Below are 20,918 nucleotides of genomic sequence, written 5' to 3'. Positions count from 1 at the left end.
CTCTCCCATTATCCCCTCCATGTCTCCCATGGGAAGACACCCAAAGGACTGAACCTTGGGCACCCGATCTCAACTGGCATTAAGGAGAGAGGCCACACTGAAGGGGTAAAGAAATGGAGTGGCAAGGGATTGTGAGAAGGACGCTAGGACAGGATAGAGGAAGGGCACCAGATCTCTTACCCCCAAGCTGTGGCTCTTCTGCCTCCTCCGAAATCCAGACACAGGGCCTGATTCAGAGCCGCTCGCTATTTGCGAGCGCTCGCTCTGAATCGGGGGGGGGGGGGGTTCGGCCTCCGGGCCACTCGCTAAGCTGTGGGTGACCACCCACAGCTTTTGCGGGCGGCCTGGCGAAGGTCGCGATTATCGCGACCATCGGGTTTGCGAAGAGACCTTGTGGTAGGGTCTCAGCTCTCGCAAGCCCGAGTGGACTTCCTGCTCTAATAGATGTCAGTGGGGCCGCCCACAAACGCCAAGTGTTCCTAAGGGAATGCCTGCATTTGTGCAGCCACCCCCCCTCCTCGCCTACAAAACGGGGTGAGCTGTCAATCAACATCGATAGCCGCCCTGTCCTGTAGCAAGACCCGTTGCGACGAGGCTGCCGTCGCAGTACGGGTCTCGCGCATGTGCACGCCGGATGCGGCGCATGCGCAGTTGGGGACCATCGACCCGCTTGCGAGCACTGTGCGCTTGTGAGCGGGTCTGAATCAGGCCCACAGCTCGGGCCACACCGGGCTGCACTCAGAGCAATTGTGATTCAGCTATTGGTCCACTGCTACTCTCTCCCTCCCTTCCAGTGCTGTCTCTGTCGGGCGCAACGGGAAATCCTCTGCTCCAGAGGCATTTCTCTCCCAGTGCGTTGTTTGTCTCCAGGGGTCCTCACTGGGCAGGTGCTGGGTGGGGCTGTCAAATACACTGCCGGGGATGTCCGACGCTATGCGGGCTTCTCCACAAGACAGGGTCCTGGTCGTCGTCAGCAGATCTCCGGGATTCCCCCACTCTGGCGGTCAGCTCCTCTTCCTGGGTCTCCTCCGGGGTCCTCCTCTTGGGCAGGCAGCTCTCTAGTTCCCTGTACAGTGGCCACGTGTTAAGCGGCCGTGCGTCCTGACTCCTCAGCAGCGGCGAATCCTAAAGGGGGGTCTTCTCCCTGCAGCAGGCACACATCTTCGTCTATCAGACTGCGGGTAACGGCACTCGAGGCCCATCACTGCACCCTTCTTTCCGGTGGTGGGTCCCTTGTTGATCTGACCGTACTCCGTTCTCCCTTCTTCACAGTGGGGTAGCAGCAGCAGCCTCTTGCTCCTCCGGGTGCCGGCTTCCCCCTGTGCAAAAAAATTATATACACTGGCCAGCCTCTTTAGGCAACCAGCCGCCGCGGCACCCCAGTGTCAGCGCTGTGGCACCCCAGGGTGCCGCGGCGCACAGTTTGGGAACCACTGCCTTATGTTATTATATGTAAGAAGGACATGACTGGGACATTAGTGTACAGCATGTAAGATAAAAGTACTGTCTGTTCCTAAAGCTTAGCATACATTATACAATTATCATCTGCCTGGTAAATATACTGTCCAGCATGTCGGATAGATGCGATAATTGGTCAGCCGCATCCTGTAATGTATACACTGCTATGGCTGGCTGACATTTCCCCTGCTCCTTTACAGGTGAGGAAGGAGAAATGACTCACTATGAAATCACTATATGACCACGATATGTGCTGGGTATCAGGGTGCCATATGTCTGTCGGACTGACACACATTCTATTTATCAGTGTACCTGGAAGTGGTGTCCGCAGCTCCAGCTAAATGTTACCTCCGAACTGTCCTATAGCATGCGCACGGCATCTATTCACAATGTAGGGGGATCCCACAGTGATGTGAACGGGGGTTCCGCAAGCCTCCGCCCCCTTTCACAGAGGTCTCACCCCTTTTATTGTTTGTTGCTATGTGATTGCTAGTTGCCATCGCATCTCTGGATTTGATGTAGGAAGCCCGGCAACCATTCGATGCCGAGCTTCCGATGTTCATCCCTAGAGGGAAGGCAATGTGGAAGTGGGGACGGTCCAGCATATGAGAAGTTCCAGCCACACCCCCTAACAGTGGTCACTCCCCCTTATCCTGCACGCGGCGCTGTCCACGCTGTTGTACCTGGTCCCACCGATGCAAGCGGGTCGATGTTGGTCCAGTGCGCATGCGCAAGACCCGGATAGCGACGGTCAAGCCATCGCTCCGGGTCTCGTACCAAAGGGGGCGTGCTGTCGATGTTGAGTGACAGCACGCCCCCTTTGGTGGGCGTGCCAGGGGCGTGGCTGCCCAGACGGAGGCATTCCCATGGGAACGGCTACCATCTGGTGCCGGCCCCACTGACATCACAAGTGATGTCAGTGGGAGTGCTTTCGGCTCTGTTTTGAGCCGAAAGCACTCCAGGGCTTGCGGCAATGAGACCCTACCACAAGGGTCTTGTCGCAAGCCCGATGGTTGCGATGGTGTTGACCATCGCGACCATCTTCCTAGCCGCTCGCTATTGCTGTGGGTGGTCACCGACAGCTATGTGAGCGGCCAGGAGGCCGCTCTAAAAAACAAGAAGGCTGGCCCTGATTCAGAGCGAGCGCTCTGTCAGAGCGTCCGGCTCTGAAGCAGGGCCAGAGGGATTATGGTCCAATAGCAGAAGCTGCTTAATGGATATTAGGCTCCACTGTTTACTGTGTAGATAATTGACATGTGATACATTCCCTTATTGACAGGTCTTTGTGCACACTGGTCTGTAAATGGACGTATTCGCCAAATAGTGGATGGGACGACAGCTTCTGGAAGGAGATTGGACTTGAGGATATTCTAGAAGAAAACTATACAAAAATAGGTAAGGGAAGTCCATCATGTCAGGATGGGCGTGTCTGTTTCACATCATTTTAAAAATGACGTAGAGTCCTATCCTGCAAACTGTCCCAGTTTTTCTTACGCAGTCCCTATATTCTAGTGCACACGAAAGTTTGGCCTCCTAGAAAATGAGTCTGCTCTACTAAGAAATCTGTGAGTCCAAACTGGTGCAGGATTGAGTTGCGTGATTATGTTGCACATTAGGCTTGCGGCCTACCCGCTGTGCAGTGCTGCGTTATATGATTGCCACTGTATACATAAATAAACAATAATGATAATACCTCTCAACTGTACCAGTTTTGGAGGCACAGTCCTGAATCTCATACCTTGAAAGAGGTAGAACTTGCACAAAATGGGTGCTTTAAGGGGGATCTCATAGGCAAACCCAGGGGGGGGTTCCAGTTTCCTTGAAGCTCTCCCTTCCCAGCCCTGCCAATAGCTTGAATGATGACCACAGTGGTAGTTGTGTATAACTTGACTTTTACCAGCGCTGTGTATTCTGCGGTCACAACCTGCAGAATACGGACCGTAACGGAGCTGTGTCCTTCTGCCACATCTTACTGCGTGCTGTGATCACTGGCCATATATCAGAGCACTATATACATTATTGCTAGATGCAATGTATGGGCTGGCCACACTCTCGCTAAAATAATGCATTTAAAAACCCTACTTTAGAGATCTTGCATTTGCCCCGGGATCTGGGCAGAGTTTGGCTGGGACTTATTTTGTCCTGATTCTTAATGATTCATTGTTGACAGTGGGGGTCATTCAGACCCGCTCGCGAGCGCAGGACGCTCGCAAGCGGGTCGATGTTGCCCCACTGCGCATGCGCACGACTTAGGGAGCCCCGTCGTGCGCATGCGCGAGACCCGGATAGCGATGGTCTCGCACCAAAGGGGGCGTGCTGTCGATGTTGATTGACAGCACGCCCCCTTTGGTGGGCGTGCCGGGGGCGTGGCTGCCAGACGTCGCAAGCCCGATGGTCTCCGTCGCAAGCCCGATGGTCGCGATGGTCTCTTGACCATCGCGACCATCATCATGGACGCACGCTTGAGCTGTGGGTGGTCACCCACAGCTATGCGAGCTACCAGGAGGACGCTCCATTTTCATGGAGGAGGGCCCTGATTCAGAGCGAGCGCTCTGGTCAGAGCGTTCGGCTCTGAATCAGGCCCAGTGTACTAATACCAAACATGCCTATCATTTTATCTTTTCCCTATAGATGGTAAGCTTGCGTGCAGGGCCCTCTTACCTCTTTGCCTGTCTGTTGTTATTATTATTACCCAGTCTTGTTTTATTATAGTTTTGTTCCCAATTTTTAAGCGTAACTGAATATGCTGGCGCTATAAACATAACTGTTAATAAATAATTTTATTTTGCTTCTGTTTTGCACCATGTACTCTGGACTGAGGGCCTGACTGGATTTATTACGGATCGCTAAAGGGTACACAGAGTTGCAGACAGATCGATCGTTGCGTGCTGAGAATACGTATGCATCGCAGTGCTCACAGGCACCACTGCGATCACAGAGACCACCCAGAGCCATCGCAGAGTGAGTGACAGACAGTGAGCGTTTGGGGGTGGGGACAGGGGGGTGGTTGGAGAAACGCAGGCGCTTCTGACCATTTGAATACCGTTGCACGGGCGTGCATAAATTAGCCAGTGCGATGGCATACGCAGCAAGAGTACTCACTGCGTGCAGCGACGTTGGTAATTTCTAAGGACTGCTGTAATTTTGCGTGAGGGGCCGATAGTACTCGATGTTACCGATGATTATGAACGTTTGCATGGTATTACGGATGTGAGATAGCGGTAGTGGGAGGCAGTGGGCGTCTCTATGATGGCATTGCGATAGCAATAATTAGCATATTTTCGCAGCAGACCTGCGTGCGATTACGGAGCTGCGATCGCAATAGCCATCCTTAATGAATCAGGCCCTGAATCCGAGTTTTTGTGTGTTTAGGTGGCGGTGCCGTATTACTCTTATTACTAGCACATAAATGCAAATGTCATTAACAAAATGCAGGAAAAAGAAAAACAGCCATTATGTACTAAACCGTTGCATGACGTCACAAAGGGGAAAACTAAAACCTATTTTTAGCGCCAATGTGCGTGCAGTATATTGTGATATAAATTACAGCCAGTCAGCCGGGGAGAGCTGGGCACTGGTCACATTCACATTTGTACAGAAATATAACAAATTCTGGAGATGATGCATTAAGTTATTAATATAGTTTTCACTTGATTAAAATTAGGGGGAAAAAGTTGCACGAGAAGGGAAGGAAGTTTGCAAAAAAAAAGGAAGGAACGTCTGACCATCTGCTGCTTAGCTCAGCGCAATCCTGCAGTCTGGTCTGATTCTCTTCATTTTACGAATTACACTGAACAACAAAGTGAAATATTTTATGATCTGCACTAATCATTTGCAAATTATTATTTGACTTATTTGTTTAGAGATACGCAGAACATTGTTATCCCTTTTAGGTACGCACACTAATAGTATCTTAAACTCTTATAAAACAAATATACCCGAAACGGGATGTAGTTATATTACAGGTTGAGTCTCCCATGTCCAAAATGCTTGGATATCAGAATATTCCGTATTTTGGAATAATTGCATTCCATAATGAGATATCTTGGGAATGGGACCCAAATCTAAACACTGAATGCATTTATGGCCCTCATTCAGAGCCGTACGCTCTGAGCAGAGCGCACGCTCTGAATGAGGGCCGCCCTCCATAAAAATGGAGCGTCCTCCTGGACGCTCGTATAGCTGTGGGTCACCACCCACAGCCTATACGAGCGTGCAGTTTGATGGCCGCGATGGTCTTGACCATCGCCACCATCGAAACTGTGAGCCGGAGCGTGCGGTGGAGGTTTTCAACCGCAAGCTCCGGAGTGATTTTGGCTCTATCATAGCCAAAATCACTCGCACTGACATCACTAGTGATGTCAGTGGGCCGGCTTCTGACGGGAGGCGTTCCCTTGGGAACGCCCCCGTCAGGGAGGCACGCCCCCGGCATGCCCACCAAAGGGGGCGTGCTGTCAATCAACATCGACAGCACGCCTCCTTTGATCAGACACAACGAGCGAAGGACTTTCCTTCGCTCGTCGCGTCTGGCGCATGCGCACGACGGAGCTCCCTCCGTCGTGCGCATGCTCAGTGCAGAACATCGACCCACTTGCGAGCGGCCAGCCGCTCGCGAGTGGGTCTGAATCAGGGCCAATGTTTTCTATACACTTTATACACACAAAAAAGAATTGTAGTGTGTATCCCAGTATGCTGTAGCAGCCAGCAGATCAAAAACCTAAAAGGTCCCCACAACCGTAAACCACTAATATTCCACAAAAGAAGGTAATGATATCTAGCGGCGCTCTATAGATGAAACAAGGATATAAATGAAGGGTGTAGTACACACACTACTTTATACACAGTCTGCAGATAATTTTATACAATATTTGCAGTAATTTTGTGGCTCAAACAAACTTTGTGTACATACATGAAATTCATTTGTTTCATATACACCTTATACACTTTGGGGGTCATTCAGACCCACTCGCAAGCGGCAGTACGCTCGCAAGTGGGTCGATGTTCCCCACTGCGCATGCACACGACGGAGGGAGCTCCGTCGTGCGCATGCGCGAGACCCGGGGAGCGACGGGCTTTCCATCGCTCCGGGCCTCACACCAAAGGGGGCGTGCTGTCGATGTTGATTGACAGCACGCCCCCTTTGGTGGGCGTGCGGGGGTGTGGCGGCCAGATGGAGGCGTTCCCATGGGAACGCCTACCGTCTGAAGCCGGCCCCACTGACATCACTAGTGATGTCAGTGGGAGTGATTTTGGCTCTGATAGAGCCAAAATCACTCTAGGGCTTGTGGCAGGGAGACCCTACCGCAGGGTCTCCGTCGCAAGTCCGATGGTCGCAATGGTCAAGACCATCGCAACCATCTTTTTGGCCGCTCGCATATGCTGTGGGTGGTCACCCACAGCTATGCGAGCAGACAGGAGGCCGCTCCATTTTCATGGAGGAGGGCCCTGATTCAGAGCGAGCGTTCTGGTCAGAGCGTCCGGCTCTGAATCAGGCCCAAAGCCTGAAGGTAATTTTATACTTTATTTTTAATAATTTTGTGTTTTAAACAAAGTTTGTGTACATTAAACCAACAAAAAGCAAAGGTTTCACTATCTGTCATGCTATAAAAATTGCGTATTTCGGAATATTCCGTATTTCTGAATATTTGGATATGGGAGACTCAACCTGTACCGGAGGACGGAATCCTACCGTCGGAAGCCCGACCTGGTACTAAAGATAGGCGTTGAAAATCCTGACGCCTATCTTTATCCCGACGCCGACAGCCGGCATCCCGAAAGAAGGTAAGCGAGGCTTGTAAGGTCTTAGCCACGGGGGGGAGGATTAGGTTTAGGAATCCTTGGGGACAGATTATGGTCATGCACCCCTGGGGAGGGTTAAGGTTAGACTACGGGGAGAGTTAGGGTTTAGCACCACCAGATGGGTAGGGTTAGCATATTTACCACCCCTGTCGGGATCTTCATCCACCGGGATGCCGCTGTCGGGATTTGAAACGGCGGTTATTTAGCCGCCGGTATTTCATACCCAACCCCCTGAAACACCTTCCTGCAGATAAACTGTTACGGACACTAAATTTTAAGATTCCTGCTGGTTGGGGTCTTGTATTTATACTGTTCAGGAAAGTGGTCTGGCTGTCAGTACATACGTGTGCATTGTCTGAGTCATTGGCAAACTCACCGGGTATTGCCGGTATTGAGTTGAGCAAAGTCTCTGAGGCATCTGAGATCCTGCCTCATCCTGAACTTTTCATAGCACTTTCCATTTCTGTGGTAGAGCGCGTATCTGGGGGCACTTCAACCAGTGACATAGAAACGGTCATCAATTGAAAGGTACCACTTCGATTAAAGACAGTCCCGATGCCCCATCATTCTAATGGGTAATATTATCCATAAATTAACAGTAACTTTGTTTTTTGGTAAAACCACCCTCAACTGTTTTCTTTTAAAATTTATAAAAACAGCTAAAATAATGTAACTTGTTTTTGTGCCTATAGTGTTATTAACATCAGTAACATTCATTTCCCGTCATTTCCAGTCACTTGTGACCACCTCATAGCACCTGAAATCATGAGGGAGGTCCTTTAAATGCAATCCAAAACACACGAGATCCATTTCTGAAATCAGAGTTCCGAACTTGGCGAGAAGACTTGAGTCGGGAGTGTGCGCCTCATTTACTACGGATCGCAATTCTGCTTATACGAATGCACCGCAGTTGCTAATATCAGCGGTGCTATATAAATGTTTGCATTCACATTGTGATCGCAGGCAGACTTAAGGACATCCGTATACTAGGGCAACATAGCGAAACTATCGGTAACATGAAGTACCATCGGACCCATATGCACATTTGCACAAGCCCTGACCTTACTTAGAAATTGCTACCAGCCACGCACGCTATCAGTGCAACGGCGTTGCAACGCATTGGCACGCCTGCGTTCGCCCGTGCCCCCCCACCTCCGTCACCACCCACAAATGGCACTTGCTGTCAATCACTCTGCCATGGGTCTGCGTATACTCTGCAATCGCAGTTCCGAACGCAATTGCTAGTTCGCGCATGCGCACTGCGATGAATACGTATGCGCAGTACGCATCAATCGGCTAATTGCGTGCAAATAAGCAACTGCGTTCCTTGCTAAATCGGGCCCTCTGTTCTACTCGGAACCCCAAAGTTCCAGTGTGTTCGGTTTGCATCAAAATCGACGCGCTCATCTCAACTTAAAGTGTTATGAGTGTTGGATGTGACAGTCTTACTGATTACACTATGCATCTTCTCTAGTTTATCCGCAAATTTTGAAAAGTCAGAGATGTGCGTAGATCTTATGTATGAGCCTGTTGTATCTGGGTCATTGTCAGAAAGTGGCCTAGTTATTTGTTTCCTTCTACAAACCTTGACGCCGTTATTCGGCTGATATGCTGCGGTTAAGAAGCCGACATTCCAAGGCTCACGGTTACGTTATTGTCACGCCTAGGACAGGATACCCACGCGTTTCCTTGCCTTGGACGATGGGGTGCTCTGGACTTGATCATGATCCCCTTTCGCCCCTCTTTGGTTAACCCTCACCTCCCATACCTTGAGATGGATAATGACCTCCAGGGGCGGGATGTAGAAATGCATTCCAACCCCGAAAATACGGGTTTGTCCGCCTTTCTCATATGCACCAAGCCTCGGGAATACGATGCACTGCGGGGCTTGGTTGCCGTGGAGAACGCCATCTCCTGATTGGAAAGCTTCTATCGGGAGATTGCTGTGAGAGGGATCCAATTGGATGCGCAGAAGGACGCCAGAGGGGCTTCTGGGTCATAGACCGGGATGGCCCTCCATCGCAAAGGACGGCTCTTAAGTAGAGAGCGGTCCTTTGCAGTGTGCATCATGCATACCGGCGTTGCTAACGCCTGCATGCATGCGAAGGGTGGCGGGATGCACCCCTCCCGAATGCAATACGTCATGCATCCGGCCCAGGGTGTGAACTTCCTTCAGCATAAAATCATGAAGTTATATTTTCTATAAAGGCGACTGGTGTCCATTTGCATAATTGATATCTTCATGTTTCCTCAATTTTTTTTTTAGTTTCTTTTTCTTTTCTTATAGCTATATTATACAGCCTCTCCTCCACTTCACCATCTTTCCATACAATTAGATTTTTGCAGGAAAGATTGTTCAAAACTTTGACCTTTTTGCACTTGAGTGTATTGATCTTTTCTTTCCAAGTATCTCTGAGGAGATGTTAAAGGGATGGACATCGATGATTCAGAATGCTTTTGACATCGATGGGGGAGAACCAGATAGTTCTCCCCCATCGATGTCAAAGCATAACCAATGGAATGTTTGTTTTTTCAAGGTGCCGGGACTTGAAGCATAGCTCCACCCCCGGCACCAGCAAAGCCCCTGCCCCCATGTTCTGATAGGCCCACGGGCCAGTCATTCAAATATCAGGGATGACCATCGGTTGGTGTTGCCATCGATGGTCATCCATTGAATAGTTTGTAGCTATTGATGGCTATTCGCTATTTTACAATCGATGGTAACCATCGATGGTAACACCACCGGTGGCCATCCCTGAGATGTTATGCGTTGTTGTGTTAGGTGATTATTCTTTTGAAAGTTACAAAATGGAGAAGCTTCCCAAAGCAACCAATCCGCTGCTGTCATTTATCTAGCACAGTCTATGAAATGACAAAACCTGATTGGTTGCTCCGGGCAACTTCTCCACTTTATCTCTCTACAAGTCTTTATACAGGAGCCAAAGCAGGAGAATTTGGAGGTTACCAGTCAGAAATATAAACACAAACTTGCTCCATCAAATCCATTCTCTATCTACTCTGTGCACTAAGGGGCCTATTCATTATGGAACTTGCCGCGGGTTGCTGCAGCGGATACTAAAACAATGGAGCAGTTCAATAGCTGCCCCCGCGATACCTATCACAGATGATGCCGCCGCTAGTTACTAGTGGCAGAATTTGACACTGGTGGGACTGGCTGGCAGTGTTATTACATTAGCCTAAATTGATTTCACACAGTGCAGGAAGGGATGCTGGGCTGGAGGGGGAGGAGAGAGATCCAAAGGAAGGAGCGGGACTTCGGGAACCAAGGTAGGAGTTTGCTAAATCTTACAGTAGGTGACCACATCGGGGCACTAACAATGATTGGGCCTGTCACTTAAAAAATGTGTAAGCAGTGTTTCCGCACATGTATGACTAGGCCCCAAAATGCGTCGGAACAGTTGGGCCCCTCTGTCTTTTATTTTTGTCATATCCTAAAATACTGGCCTGGGAAATTCTCTGCATTTATACCCACTCTGGTTGACATACTTTATTATTCTTTTGTTTTTTTTTAAACACATATTTTAATGAAGCGTCAAGTGTCACATTTACAGACATCGCGATGAAGAATAATGCAAATGTTCATAAAGAAAAAAGTAAAGCAATGATCACAATAGCTGTACAATAGTGCAAATGGTGTATAACATTATGCAAACACCAGAGAGAGGAACCAATAGGTTCTGTTTACATAGGAACAATTGCCATACATAAGGTAATTAGAATAGTACAACAAATCATTATAAAGACATCGTAGAAAAAAAAAACTAGATAGCCCGTCTCCCCCACATTCCACCGATGTTACATATGAAAAGTTATTGAAAAGAAAAATTCAATGTTGCCATCTTATCGGAGGGTCATTAGCTGCAGACATTCTTATTATTCTTAAGAGAAAAATAAATTACATTTCAAAATGGAAAAAATATTACATGAAAAACTTTATGCAGCAACAAAAGTGTTTTATTGATACAGTAAAGCATTTTTTCGGTAGACCGCCCATACACAAAGCACGATAACCCAATATATCTGCAGATACATTTGGCATCGTCTGTGCAGCAGAGCCGTCGCGATATGTCTGTGAACTACGCCGTTCACAGACATATCGCTGGTACACACTGGCCAACGGGCACCCGATATATTGGACGATCGATTGATCGCCCAATATATCTGCCAGTGTGTACCCAGCATGAGATGGAGCAAGGAACTCTGAACCATGGTGCAACACAAGGGGTGCAAATACATACATTATTTTTGCATGCAGGGTAAATACTGGCTGCTGTTGCATGTAGCCCACAAATGCTGGACAGCTTTTTGCACTGCAATTTCGATTTCAGTTTGGACACTCCCCTCCCAAATCTCTCTCTCTGCATTAGCGTAGGAATGTGAATCATGCCCTGTGTCCTGCAGACGGTCCCCTTGGTTATCTCCTGAAATCTGTCTGCAATACCTGATTTCCAATCTGTCTCTGCCATTATTCCCTCTATTAACAATCAGTCAGTGATGCAGTTTTCTGTCCTACCTGCACACGTATATATCCGGTCAGCTAACCAGTAGGCACACCCAGTCCTGCTATAATAACGCAGTAATGTGCAGGTTGGAGGGGGGGCTGCATTTGCTGACGGCATATTGAGGGGAAGTCACAGTTCAACATAACCGTTGGGCAACATGTGAGAACCGCACGCAGCAATCTTCATGTGCTGTATCTAGAAAGTACATTCTCCATCTCTCTGCCCCGGACAGTGTAACATGCTGATTCTATTACTCACTACTTACTTTTGCTTATTTGCTTTGGTCCCATGCCACTTATTCTGCAACCCCTAGCAAGCTCTACAGTGTTTGATAAACTGTATTTAATACTATTATATTATGGCAGTTTACTGTAGTTAGGTGTAGAGGCGGCTCTTACCTTCTATTACAGGGGGGTCTGAGGGTCTGTCATGTGCCCAAAAACCAGACTTCTAGGGACCGCATCGGCTGCAGTCCCTAGAAGCCAGATAGGGCTGCCATTATAGCAGGGGAGCGATTTCCCATTGCAAGCACTCTCTCCGCTAATTGCAGTCCCAGGGGGAGAAACAAATCCCTCTGAGCCTGCCTGTCCGGCTGTGATTAACAGGGCGCCCTTACAATGGGGAGTCACTGCCACTGCTATAACATCACCCTGCGGGTGTCAGATTTTACTGTAGGCCCTACGTAATATCCGACACTGTTTAAGGGGCAATTCATATCTGCACGATGTTGGGTCTTGATACGTGGATGCCCATCAATGCCAATTTTCTCACTTTTAAAGGATTCAAGGCAAATTTAGCGATCTTGTTGGTTGCAATGCACCGGTCTGGAGCGCACAATTATGTCACACCTGTATAGACCATTCACTATTCCACTCCCTTCTAATTAAACCCCATTAGTTTCATAACTGTTTTAATTTCATTTAATTCACTACACTCATACATTAAACCTGATGGGACAAAATAAGACCATTTAATTCCTACAGTTGTCTTCTCTCTCTATCCAGCGTCTGGTGATATACTGTATCATCAAATATTATCCTGATTCGGTGCATTTTGGGAGTCCCGCAAACCTGAGGCACATCACCTGTCACTTTTGGAGATCCTGTCATTGTGCACTATGGTCTGCCACCCTTCTTGCCTCAATGCCTTGTTGCTGCGATCTTTCATGCTCTTGGATGACACTATAGGGACAGATGTATGAGGCTCTGGGAAGTGATAAAGTGGAGAGTGATAAACGACCAACCAATCAGCTCCCAACTGTCATTTTTCAAACACAGCCTGTAACATGGCAGTTAAGAGCTGAGTGTCTGGTCGTTTATCACTCTGCGCTTTATCACTTTCCAGAGCTTCATACATCTGCCCTAAGATGTTTCTTGGACAATTCTCAGCTTCGATTCTTATCCTCAGACATCTCCACCATCATCTTGGGTGGCTTCAACATCCTCATGGAGCACGTTCTGCGTACAAGCTACACTTCCAGACTTCCCCTCTCAGCCTTTCGCAGTGGCGCCGCTATTTTTATTAATCACGATGGCCACTGTTCCATCTTGTTTTCTACCAACTTCAGGTTCTGATTTCATGGTTCCTTTCCCTTTCTCACAACTGATCACCTGCTTCTACTCCTTCATTAGTTTAAACTCTCACTCAACTAGCCGCTAACCCTCCCAGCGCCTGAAGATTGCCCCGTGTATGCATCAGCGATAATAAACAAACACATCTATACTGAAATAACGACACGGAGACATGAATTTTGCAGAGACTGTGAGCTATTTATTTAAAGGAGCTGAAACCTAAAAATACGAGCAGAATAAAATAAATAGAAAATAAATTATATAAAACATGGTGGCAAAGAAAGAACGGCTCCAATCCTCGTCCCCAACAGACTAGGACCCTCATTCAGACCCTCTCGCAAGCGGGTCGATGGTGAGGGCCTGCGCACGTGCGGCACTCGCAGTGCGCAAGCCCCGGAGCGAGTGACACATTCACTCGCTCCGGGCTCGCTTCAAAAGGGGCGTCTGTCGCTGTTGATCAGCAGCTCTCCCCGTTTTGTAGGCGGGGTGGGGGGGTTGCCGGATAAACGGAGGCGTTCCTGAAGGAACGGCTGCCGTTTGTAGGCGGTCCTACTGACATCCCCAGTGATGTCAGTAGGGCGCTTCCTGCTCTGTTAGAGCAGGAAGCTACCTGGGGCTTGCGGTAGACGAGACACTACCACAAGGGTCTCGTTGCAAGCCTTGATGGTCGCGATGGTCTCGACCATCACCTGGTCACTCGCTAAACCTGTGGGTGGTAACCCACAGCTTAGCGAGCTGCCAGGAGGCCGCCTTTCAATGCAAAAGTGGCCGCCCTCATTCACAGCGAGCGCTCGCTTTTTGCGAGCGGCTCTGAATGAGGGTCTAGGCCTTACTAACAAAGGGGTCATTCAGACCCGCTCGCGAGCGCAGGACGCTCGCAAGCGGGTCGATGTTCCCCCACTGCGCATGCGCACGATGGAGGGAGCTCCGTCGTGCGCATGCGCGAGACCCGGCGAGCGACGGGCTCTCCATCGCTCCGAGTCTCGCACCAAAGGGGGCGTGCTGTCGATGTTGATTGACAGCACGCCCCCTTTGGTGGGCGTGCCGGGGGCGTGGCGTCCATGGGAACGCCTACCGTCTGAAGCCGGCCCCACTGACATCACTAGTGATGTCAGTGGGAGTGATTTGGGGTCTGATAGAGCCAAAATCACTCCAGGGCTTGCGGCAGCGAGACCCTACCGCAGGGTCTCCGTCGCAAGCCCGACGGTCGTGATGGTCTTGACCATCGCGACCATCATCATGGACGTTCGCATATGCTGTGGGTGGTCACCCACAGCTATGCGAGCGGCCTGGAGGCCGCTCCATTTTCATGGAGGAGGGCACTGATTCAGAGCGAGCGCTCTGGTCAGAGCGTTCGGCTCTGAATCAGGCCCAAAGAACAAAATTGAAACGAACTAAAACCCACAAAGGTGGTCCAGCAGATATAAACAGTCACCGAAGGCGAGCGCACCTAACAACATATAACCAATCTGAGGGAAAAAAACGCCCCAAAACAGGTAACCTGTCGTTCTTTCCCGCCAACGAATGAAAAACAAAATGAAAATAACAACCAAAATAGGGAGGGTGGGAAGACCAAATCAAAAGAGGCTGAGCCAACCCCCATCCTGTCACATTAAACAGCACTCAAAAAAACCCCATCATTGCTATAGGACAATCCCTATCATCTGATGCCCCACAGGACCGCCCCCAGCCTCTGAGGTTTAGCACTCTCCTTTCCTATACTGTCAATCCGATCTACTTATCTTTATAATACGTTTATCTGGGCGATCAGTAAGAAGTAAAGTGATTGCTTACACAATCACTTTGCTTCTTGGGTTTTGGACACAGCAGCACGGAATCGGTATGATTTACCACCGGCCGCATGGTTCAAATCCCGACAACGGAAGCCCGGCAGGGGTGAAGATTTCAAACGTACAAAGGTAGGTATTAACTAACCCTATTCTACTCCCTAACCCTCCCTTAGGGGTGCCTAACCCTAACCTCCCCCCCCCCCCCCCGCAGCCTAGCCCTAAGTCTCCCGGGGGGGTGCCTAACCCTAACCTCCTCCAGGGGTGTCTAACACTAACCCCCCCTTCCCCTAGTCTAACCATCCCGGGGCGTGCCTGACCCCAAGTCCCCCCGGGAGCCCCTAACCCTCCCACCAACCGCGGCTGTCCACACCCGGCACTCGGCTTACCTTCGATCGCTAAGCCAGGTGTAGGTCTAATGACAGGCGTCGGGAATTCAACGACCGTCATTAGTACTGTGCCGGGATTAGACAGTCGGGAAGCCGGCGGTCGGGATTTTGTCCGTTGGCTTCCCGACTGCTTCCCAGCAGCACAACTACGGATGTGTGGCTATCCAGCAGCGCAATCGCAATGCGAACAAGAAACAATGGGCATCATTGTCTCCTCCATCCCACCAGATCCCTACCGGGCAGGGCTACCCCATTGAGTTAATGGGCTAATGACAAGTTAAGATTATGTTGGCTCACGCATTCAAGATTTGAGGTTCTACGCTTTGTACATTTTACATAGAAAACTATGGGGACGGCTGCTGCAAGGGCTGTCCGGCGGGAAGCAGTAGATGTCTCTGATGTCTCCTGCTTTCTTTCTTATTACATACCAGATACATTGAATTCTACCCTTCAGACATGCAGAAAACAATTGTTTCTGTATATTTTAAGGGCAGAATCCCCCCCCCAGGGAGCCCCTAACCTAACCCCCCTCCCCCCCCCGGGGACTTTCTTTCGGTATGCTGGGCGTCGGGTTCCCGGCGCAGGATTTCGATGCCTATCGTTTGTCGGGATTGCACAGTCGGAGAGCCGGGGATCGGCATTTCGACCGTCAGCTTCCTGACTGCATACCGGTGTGACAGAGGGGTTGTGTGACAGGAGGCTGACGAGAAAGGGGGCTGGTGTGACGGGAGGGGTGGTGTGACAGAGGGGTGGTGTGACAGAGGGGTGGTGTGACAGGGGGCTGAAGTGACATGCTGGACATGCCCCCTCCGTGGCACACTTGGGGGTGGGGGGCGCTGTAACACGCACCTGCTTTGGATGCCTTGTCCACTCGCTGCACCTCTGGGTGTTTCTATAATGGGTGCAGGGTGTGAGGGGCACCTGGGTCCAGGGGCGCCCACACTACACACCCTGCCCATGTATTAAATACTTACCACTCTGCTGCCGGAGTCCCACATCTGCACTGCTATCAGCCTTGTCAAAATCACCTGGAAAAAATCGCCGCTGATAACATTTTCCCTGCATTTTGCGCATGCGCAGTAGGTAACATGCTGCGGCGCCATTTTCCCAGTGATCTGCACATGCGCTGAAGACTCTGTGCACACTCTAGTGCCCAGAGTCTACCGGTGCGGCGCTGCGCTCAGTGCAAAGTCGGCCGCCTGAGAGAGAGGAGGGTCCCCGGACTGCACACTGGCCCCCTCCTCGCTTGAAACCCCCCTGCATACCGTGCAACTAAAATTCAAATGCCTCCTGCATCCATCTACGATCCCAGTCGGATCACCATCGCGACCATCTGCCAAAGCTTACCAAGACTGGCTGCCGGAACTGGTTAGCCGAGTCCAGGAAGTCTGCGCCCCCATTTTGTAGAACTGTCCCGGCCTACGCCCCGCTCCACCCTCTAAACGACGCAGCATGTCAGTCCTGCTGCAGCTAATGGGGGACCACGGGCGATCACACAGGACCTGTCCTGCGCCTGTACAGATCCCCAAACATCGGATTTGTACGTAAACCCTCGAGATTTGCGTAGAAAACCGTATCGGGTCCTATGTACTTATATTGTGCTGTGCGTTGACATTTGTGAACGCTGCCGGCAAGATTGAAATTGGCGTAAGGTGAAACGAATGATTGTCAGAAAGTGCGAGTACATGTCCATTCGCTTACATTAATAACACATGCCTGATATTAATGCCCTGTGTGTATGAGGCCTTAGACGCTCCCCACAACATGCTGAGAGGGGTTAATTCTATAAGGTGTAAGTTGCTGCCACAATTGGGCCATTCTGTGGCGGACGGTTGCTGTGTTGATACTGATTTGTTTGTGTTTTTATAATATGGAAATAGGAGGGAGCCGTGTCTGTGTACCAGCACAGAGGCCCTGCGCACTCCTGTAATCTAAACAGCTGCCAGTCTCTGGCTAGTACCGTTTGGAAGTTAATTATTTATGAAGTGTCAGTCGGGGCACAAAGCACTAGTTCTACTACATACCTCAGCTGAATCTGGCGGCCATTGGGGGTGTTACACTTTCTAATACTAATGTTAAAATAGAATTTCATTTGATTTATTATAGTATAAATTATGGAATGCAGTAAAGCTATGGGACATTAACACAAACCGCGTCAGGTAATCGTTACGAACATTTTATCTCTGGGAAAGTTTCTGCAGGGGAGATGCAGGTGATCACTGTGGGGGGGGGGCCCGCCAGGCAATGCGCGTCCCATGTGGCGCAATGACACGAACCGCAGAATTATTTAGAAGGGGCGAAGCCAAACTGAAGCGATTCTGAGAATCGTGACATTGTACTTTCTGTATTGCTGCCTCAATTCCTCTCCTCATATCATTTCACTGCCCTGTCACATGCAGCCCTGTCCTCACTAACACATCACTCATCTCCTGATATACTCTGTACTGCTGGGGACCTTGTGCCTCTCACTATATAACTCTCAGTCTGTGGCTTCCTGCTGCCTCCATTCCCTTCCTCATATCATGTCACTGCCCCTGTCACATGCAGCCCTGTCCTCACTAACACATCACTCATCTCCTGATATACTCTGTACTGCTGGGGACCTTGTGCCTCTCACTATATAACTCTCAGTCTGTGGCTTCCTGCTGCCTCCATTTCCCTCCTCACATCATGTCACTGCCCCTGTCACATGTAGCCCTGTCCTCACTAACACATCACTCATCTCCTGATATACTCTGTGCTGCTGGGGGACACTGCTCCTTCCACTATATAGCTCAGTCTGTGGCTTCTTGATGCTTCCATTCCCCTCCTCACATCATGTCACATGCAGCCCTGTCCTCACTTATTTCCTGATATACTCTGTGCTGCTATGGGAACCCTGCAGTCACTTTACCTCTTACTAATCGCAGGGACGGGCTCCTATCAGAGTCCCCCTGCTTGTGTATTTGAATACATTCGGGAATTTATTTCTTCTTATTGACCACAATAAGCAGCGATAAGAAATTCTAATTATTGCGTCTAAAACTCTATAATTAAGACATATGTCCCATAAAGCTCTACGTATGCAAAGGTAGTGTTTTGCCTGTAAAAGCTAAATTTGGCTAGCAGTCTCCGTTTACAGTATGTTAGCTGCACGCCAGGCAGACATTAGCCTATATGCTTTGAAAGTACACATAGACACAGTCCACACTTACCATTGCGGCCTCTTTAAACTATAGTAAGTGCTATTTCTTCTCTTCTGCTTATGGATGTATCATTCTTAAATGCAAGTCCCCAGTGCCTCTTAAACCGTCCTCGTTGGCATTGTTATATAACTCGGCTATTTTGTGGCCAAGCTCTCAGTAAAAAGATCTACTGTATATACGTGACTAATCCATCCCATGCTCTCCTCTCTCCCGTTTTATTTTTCCCATTAAAAAACACGTTTTAGACAAACTCCTTTATGCTGCAATACATTCTGTAGGGTGTTAAGGCGGTGCCCCTGGAGTTCTTCGCTTTCCTTTCAAGACTTCATTGCAGCAAATGGAACCCTAAGAATTCCAGTGTCTGGGTCCGTTCCCAATGATGTTATTGCACAAATCCGTGCTTAACGCCGACTTCCCATGTGACGTCATTGGAAGCTGTTATAACCCCACTTGTCGCTATGGAGTTTAAGATTAAAAGGAACAGAAAATATATACCCTGCACATTAACACCTCTGTGTAGCCTGCAGGTACAATCTTTAACAATCCTCATACTTTTCATTTAATGAATCGCTCTGTTGATGGCGTTTTCTCCAGTGTTTTCCTTGGCTGTTTATTGTAAGTCATTTCGAGGAACGTGCTAGTTTACTGGCGGTGTTCCCCATCGATAAAGCCTCATTTCTGGCCAGGCCGTGCAGGGTTGTGTAGGGCGTATTTGGGATCCTTAATTAAAATTCTGCCATCTGGGGGTGAATAGATCATCTGTTTTTAATACCATCTGTAACTGGCAACCTCTTGTAAAGTAAAACACAAAATGTATATAATAAACCAGTTAGTCATGTCTGTCAATCTTGCTCTGATAATTACACGGACAACAAAAAAAAAGTTGTGGCTGGGAATTAAGTCGTTAAGATGTAAAAATTGAAGCATATTTACCTTGCAAGCGCCATTTGCCAAACGTGATACACTTATTTAACGTATTTAAATGTTTTTATCATGCACCTTGCTTTTAGCTTAGAAAAATTAGACATACAGTGAAAACTAATACATTAGCTTTTATAAGCAGTATTCAGATGCTTCGGTGCTGGCCAGAGCCTGATTAGGACCCAGAGAAGGTCCCCCCAACTCCGTTTGTCCTAATACATCACATACAACAGGTTAGAGCAATCTGAGCTTCTGGTGAGAGCTTGGGGGACATAACGGATGATCTGACTCAGGTGCTAGTTGCAGAGAGCCGCAGAACACTACAGACTGTATGACTGCAGACTACAGGTGCAGTCACAGGAAAATCAGGACTTTGGAGCATCTATGCAGATGTCAAGTTTAACGCTGGAATATCTAAAAAAAAAAAAAAAAATGTGTTTCAAATCTAAATTGTCTACATAGGAGATCACAGGTGATCTATAGGGCCTCAATACTCTGGGTATGGCCAAGTATATGGGGGCATGACCACGGCATGTTGCGTGTGTGTGTATATAGGGGCCATCTTTGCGTGGTGTACCGCCCACTGAAGGGCTCCACAGTCAGGCATCTTGGGGGAGTGCAGAAAAAAGGGATTTGCCCCCCAGCACACTGTAGCAAAATCAGCAAAAAATACTTAAATCCTACATGATAATAGAGATTCAGAGGTATTAGTTACATACATTTGCAAATATATGAATAAGCGCCAGGCTAATCGTCAAGGCTCCTGTATACTGGCGTCCCTAACATTTCCTAACAAAATTCCAGCCAAGGACCATCCCCAGGGCATCACACGAAAAGGGGAAAAAAGGTGATAGTGAAGTGTAAAGGATAGATGTGTAAGGATAAATCAATAAGTGTTAATGAAATGTAAAAGAATTAAAACAACATAAATAATAAACAGGGTGGAGGTGCTGGTCCTTATAGTGCCATGTGGAGGTTTCTGGGGTACCTCCAAGGTGATTGCTACATAATAGTAGCACCCACTCTAGGTCATATAATTACATATTAGTGTACTGCATAACAGCACATGTATAAGATGAGAGCTTATTGATTTATCCTTACACATCTATCCTTTACACTTCACTATCACCTTTTTTCCCCTTTTCGTGTGATGCCCTGGGGATGGTCCATGGCTGGAATTTTTTTGGGGTACCTTGCTTCTCGGATGTGCACCCCTTAATGTTAGGGACGCCAGTATAGCGGAGCCTTGGCGATTGGCCTGGCGCTTATTCATATATTTGTAAAT

General features: G+C 48.7%; 1 protein-coding gene across 1 annotated transcript in view; it reads left to right on the top strand.

The window, feature by feature from the left end:
- Positions 1-20,918, top strand: part of FGGY (FGGY carbohydrate kinase domain containing) — a 260,103-nt gene that overhangs the window by 69,786 nt on the left and 169,399 nt on the right. The window contains exon 7 of the mRNA XM_088447828.1: positions 2,738-2,853. Coding sequence (XP_088303954.1) covers positions 2,738-2,853 — 116 coding nt within the window. The remainder of the gene's footprint in view (positions 1-2,737; positions 2,854-20,918) is intronic.

The sequence above is a fragment of the Taudactylus pleione genome, unplaced genomic scaffold (assembly GCF_031769625.1).
Source record: "Taudactylus pleione unplaced genomic scaffold, aTauple2 ptg000442l, whole genome shotgun sequence".
Lineage (NCBI taxonomy): Eukaryota > Metazoa > Chordata > Amphibia > Anura > Myobatrachidae > Taudactylus > Taudactylus pleione.
This window is presented reverse-complemented; position numbering and strand designations above follow the sequence as displayed.